General features: G+C 39.0%; 1 protein-coding gene across 2 annotated transcripts in view; it reads right to left on the bottom strand.

Annotated features, from left to right (window-relative positions):
- dnmt3ab (DNA (cytosine-5-)-methyltransferase 3 alpha b) overlaps nt 1–5930 on the bottom strand; it is a 50346-nt gene that overhangs the window by 10645 nt on the left and 33771 nt on the right. For both annotated transcript variants that reach the window (XM_008287453.1, XM_008287454.1), the window contains 5 exons: nt 5017–5173; nt 4719–4865; nt 2999–3043; nt 2550–2629; nt 2219–2331 (listed from right to left, as the gene is read on the bottom strand). In XM_008287453.1, coding sequence (XP_008285675.1) covers nt 2219–2331; nt 2550–2629; nt 2999–3043; nt 4719–4865; nt 5017–5173 — 542 coding nt within the window. The remainder of the gene's footprint in view (nt 1–2218; nt 2332–2549; nt 2630–2998; nt 3044–4718; nt 4866–5016; nt 5174–5930) is intronic.

The following is a 5930-nucleotide window of genomic DNA, read 5'->3' as shown; positions in this document are numbered from 1 at the left end:
AATCCCTTTGACTCATAACTCAGGGAACAGATGCTCTGTAGATTTATCGTTTTATTCCCTATTTCATGTTTTTGTGAGTGTATATCCCGTAGAGAAGTCTACTTGCCACCACGAGCCAATACAGTCTTTAAAAATTTACAAAAACCTTTAATCCTCCAAGTGCCAGAGAGAACCAGGCCTTTAGTTGGAGCATATTAGAAACAGACCTTGATTCCTAATTTCCTCTTTGTTCTTCAGTTAATGTAAACTCTGCACTTCCTCCAAGTTCACTTTGTGGTTTCAGGAATGCAATATAGGCTCCATCTCCACAGCACAAACTCAACCAGTAAAGTCACGTCAGCCTTTAACCCACCAAAACAATGTTTTATCTGCCATGAATGAAACGCAGTTTTCACAGTAAAAGTCCCTCTGTTACGGGTCAGGATTTGAAAAAGTTGAAAAAAATAAATAAATAAATGAACAAGCAAAACTGGAAATTTCTATTAAAAAGAAACCCGTAGCAGCAGAGTTTGCTTCTGCTGTACGTATTTAGGATTTAATGCTCAGGAAATGCACGTTATACTAAATGTACCATGTGAGCCGTGGTAATAAGCTTCAGGTAATTCCATCCAACTGCATCATTTTATTAGCCGGTGTAGGTGCCAGATGTGCTCGGCCTGTCAGTTCTGCTCCTGACTTTAATGATGTTGCACTTTTATGATTGTACGGCAGAAAAGGAAGGAAGGAATGTGTAAACGACAAATTAAATGAATAAATCTGGATTGTGTAGAGGAAGTGCTGATGGTCTGAGTTAATGATGTATACATATTTATCTGTCGTGGTCTTTTTTTTAATTCCCTGTTTTATTGTGATGTCCTATTTCCTTGCATGTTGCTCGTGTTGCTTCCCTTTGTTGGTTTTCCCTCCTTTTTTGATTGCCCTCAGTTTCAGTGTCGTCCCTCCCCAATCAGATCTTCGTGCACACATCACTCCCACAAGACATTCGCGACACCGTTGACCACTTTCAAGTCCAAATTAAAAACACACTTGTTCCGCACTGATTCAACCTGTCACCTCACTAATCTACACACATCACATGCACTACACAACATTAACTATGTATGTATGTATTTATTTTTATTCATTTTCTTTTGCTTTTCCAACTGTTTGTTCTGTTTCCTTTAGTTTGACTTATTCTGTATACTTGTATTTGCTTTTTTTTCTTTTTTCTATTTGTTTTGTTTTTTATTTTAACATGTAAAGCGTCTTTGAGTTTGTGAAAAGCGCTCTATAAATAAAATGTATTATTATTATTATATAGTCCTGGGTTATTGGTCTGTTCATCCTGCTTGCTGCCCTCATGTTCACCTGCCTGACTCTCCCTGTGTTCCTCACCCAAGTCTTGTTTGTGCGTTTGGTTCTTGTGCCCAGTGTTGTCTCATTGATTACCTGTCTGTTTTAGCCCCTGGCGCCTTGTTTCTTTGGGGGGGATTCTGTACCTTTGGATTTCCTTCTTCTGTTACAGACTTATTTTTCCTTGACCACCAGCTGCCTTTTGCTTATTCACTTGTCTACCTTGTATAAGTAAGTTTTGCCACAGCCTGCCTGCCTGCCTGGTGTGTCTGCATCTGGGTGCTTTCCCGATTACCTCCTGACACGGTCATAAAATAATGGGAAAAAAAAGAGTCTAATACGTTTAACGTAGGCACAGAATTTTTACATTTTCATGTCGGTTTAAATTTACTGCTGCAGCCTGGAACATGGGCCGCTTCATTATTATTATTATTATTATTATTATTATTAGGGAGAATCCAACATATTCCCTGCACAACCCACAAATGGAATTCAGTGAGGCAATAATGAAGCAGAGCTGTGACAAATCAGGAGCTTGGCCTGTCTTGACAGAGGAAACCTTAGTCGTGTTTTTGTTTAGCTACCAAATCAGGTTAGATACCAATGTTAGTTCAGTCCAGGTATCTTTATTAAACATCAGTTAGCTTTGCTGGCTAACTAAATAACAGTAACTGCCCCTTTTTTTCTCTAACTGTCTTTGCTTTTGATGGTAACCAATAGTTACATGGCACATCATTCCCTTTATTTTAATACCGACTTTGACAGAAGACTACATCGTGTATCAAAAAAGAGAACGGGTTGCCAAATGAAATACTGAAGTCACAACATGTGCACACAACCATAACACACCCCCAGCAGAACCCAGTAGAACCCGGTTTAACCTCACCGACAACAGTTGTTGTTTCCGCACATGAGCACCTCTCGTCCGCCGCAGCAGATCGTGCAGTACGACTGGTAGCCGTCGTCGTCATACTGATACGCACATTCTAGGAAGCAGTTCTGCCAAAAAAGGATGGTAAAAAAAAAAAGTCCAAAGTAAGCAGCAAGACATGTGAAGAATCCAACATTTTATGGGGTCGCATCAGGTGTTGCCTGAAACGCTCTCAGTTTTTTTTTTTTTATTAGCTTGGAAATGAGCTGTGATTTTTTTTTTTTTTTTTTTTTTACTAGTTGGAGTCGAGTCCCAGACTTTTTAATGACCCTCATCGTGAGCTTACCTTACAGCTCTGGCACATTCCCCCGGCAAACAGAGGGTGCTCAAGGCTAACGTTCAGGCTTCCACAGGAGATACAGATGTCTGCAGGAAGAAGAGCATGTGTCAGTGTTTAACAGGCTGAGGTCAGAGAGTTGCGAACGCTCCAAACTCACACTTGACTGGAATTATTTGAACAGCTGTAACGCAGGTCTACATCCAATTAGCCGAACCGGTGTGTTTGGAGAGAACACACAGGGGAGCCAGTGAGGCAGTAAAAAAAAATAAAAAATACATTTAAAAAAATCACGGAAATGTTATTTCGTCTTCTGTACTCTTTCATCATTTTACGAACACAGTTGCATACATTTGTGCTTGTCAACAACAGGGGGGAAGTGTGAGGTGTACGTCTGCCTCCTGAGAAGCCCCTCAGAGCTGCTGCGAGCGAAAACACACCGAGGACGCATCGCTTACCTTCTATGCTGCGGCACTTTTGTCTCACGTCATAAACAAGGCGCTCTGAAAAAGACGGAAATGTTGGTTATAAGAAAATGCATTGACAACTACTAGTACTGAGTTCAACAGTTCAAAATATGCCTCATTTTTAGATTTTTTACTGCATCTTTTTTTCTCTCATATTCATGAAAATACAGAATCAGCAAAGTTTGAACAGGTGAAAAGCATTCTAAGAGTCACGGTTTTACAACAGGTCATCTCAGAAACAACATGCAGGAGCTACAAATAATCATCTGGCAACCATTTGTGTGAAGCTAAAACTAACACTCCTGAAAATGTGCATTTGTGCATGAATAAATGCATAAATATGAATGTTTTTGTTCGTTATTTTTGAAAATGAAACCCTTTTTTCTTTTAAGACAACCTCAAAAAGTTCTTGTTCTACGTTGTTGCAGCCTGTTGTAAGCACAATGTAGTTATGGTGGAATTTGAGAACCATTTTCAGGTTAAAACATAGTAAGATTCATAGTTCTATAACAGATTATCTCAGACACAACATGCAGGATCTATATATATGATCACCATACAACCATTTGTGTGAACCCCAAACTACTGTTATTGTAAATGGTGTGAAAAATTGCCTTTGTGCATGAATAAATGCATTAATGTGAAAGCTTTTTTAATGCAAAGGCACAAGGAAATTATACTGTGACAAATCTGTGCAATAATAACACTTCTCTATAAGATTTCTCCATATAAATTGTCGTTTACATCCAGAGAATTTGGATCATCTGAAGTAGAACTTACTTTTTGTCTATTTTTGGTTTATTTTTCCACTCATAATTCTTAAAAGTTTGCACCCTTTGCTGATGTAACAATGCAAATTGACCCACTATGGGATTAATAAAGGCTTTTTGAATTCATATTTGAATTTGGAGACAACCACCAAATTGCAGTAACCTGTAAGGAATTCAGAAGTGAGCATTGCATCTTCTGTAACAGATGCTAGATGTGATGTTAAAATACTTTTCAAGTTAATGAATAAACTGTGTGTAAACTACACAGTCAGCAGTGGAAGACACTAAAATGTTGATTGCTGAGTCCAATAAAAAGCTACACCTCTATACAAAGTAAAATTTCAAATTTTGCAGGAATTTCTGCAACAGAGAGAATTTGAATGTTTCTTTCAATGATACTAAAAGATATAAAAATTTAACCAGCAAATAAAATTAGGTGCCAATTTGCAAACATCAGGCTAATTATGCAAATTCGGAAACACAAGAACCCCAAAATAGAACCCTGTGGTACACCCAATTCAATGTGATTCTATTATAACAGAACATTTCTGTATCCAGTTTGGATCAGTAAATGAAATAAAACAAGCAAATAACTTAAAATTAAATTGACAAGTGTTTGTCTACTGCTATAATTACAGGTATTTTTATTTGGTTTGTTTTAAAATGGTTTAAAATCCTGTAACACCTCACGCAGGAGAGATGATGTCTTTTCTTGGGGGTTGAGGGGAATACCCAGCAATCCACTTGGGAGTAAAAGCAAACATCTGTTCATTGTCTTTGGAACAACCTGAGCCGTTCTGTCTGCTCACATCACTCAGTAATGGACCTCATGTCAGTACAATCCTACCCAGACCACTTACACTGACTGTTCAGCGACCTTCCCAAGGGACAGAATGAAGAGTTCACGACTCCTATATAACCTAATAAACGAGGCACCTCACCTCGTGTCCTCTCATCAATGATGTCCTTGACCTTGGGTTTCTCTGCTGTGCTTTTGCGAGGCTTTTTGGCTGGAGGAGGCGTGTAGGCTGCTGCTTCCGGCTCCACCCACATCTCAGGGTAGACCTCTTTGTAGGGGTTACGCTCCTCTGGGGGGTGCACGGCATATCAGACAGTTAATATCACAGAAAATATTAAACTAAATTAGACAAATTCAAAGGTTAACTGATTGGTTTGAACCCATCCAGCAGCTACAGGGTCGAAAATTAAAGCTTCATAATGACTTCTGTCTCTTCTCACCCTCTGGTGGCTCCAAGCCTTTGGGTCCAGTGGGCTGAAATCCTGCCATAGCCCAGTCAATCATCTGCTTGTTCAACATTTCCACTGATTTGGAGGTTTCTGTTTCATCACTGTCAGGGCAGGCTATAAAGGCTTTTCCTGCCCGGCTGCTAGCCACCTACAAACACATGAAAAAAAAAAAAGCAGTTTTGACTGAAACGTACTCTTATTATAATGGTATTTACCGTAAAGCTCATCTCACGATTCAGAGTTGCCATTCTTTTCCAACTACAGTCTCCTTGGAGAGGATAATTTCAGATCTGGGGTCTGCCTGCCGGCTGTCTCACATCATTTTGCCATCTAATTTTGCTCTCAAGTTTCTCATTGAGAGCACTTATTTTGAAATTACTTTTTTTTTTTTTTTGCATCTGCCTCTTCAAATTATGCTAATTGCAAGAATGTTCCCACCATTTTCACACAGCTCTCGGAACAGAATCGGCCTAAAGACGCTCAGGAAAGATTTGTTGCAAGAGAATCGCAAGAGGCTGATCCAGTGCATCCCACACTGTCACTGTATGACCACAAAGTCGTCACATGTTACGTGATTTATATAACACAGAGAGCTTTAGAGGTGTTGGAAGGCAAATTAGTGAACTCTGTGCAGAGCAAATTTGCACAAAAGTTTCCAAAAAATGTCAAACTATCCCTTTGCGGACATGAAAATTACCGCACAATGCTATGTAACCATTTTTGTGAACCCAACACTACTGCAGTATTGTAAAGGGTCTGAAAAGGTACATTTGTGCACCAAAAAAAGCATAAATGTGCATGTTTTTTAAGATGTGAATACACAAGGAAGTTATATTTGCATTTGAAAACCATTTACAGGATATAAAATAGCAAGACTGATAGTTTCGTGACAGATCATCTTAAAA

The sequence above is a fragment of the Stegastes partitus genome, unplaced genomic scaffold, assembly GCF_000690725.1.
Source record: "Stegastes partitus isolate 25-593 unplaced genomic scaffold, Stegastes_partitus-1.0.2 Scaffold502, whole genome shotgun sequence".
NCBI classification, from domain to species: Eukaryota; Metazoa; Chordata; class Actinopteri; family Pomacentridae; genus Stegastes; species Stegastes partitus.
This window is presented reverse-complemented; position numbering and strand designations above follow the sequence as displayed.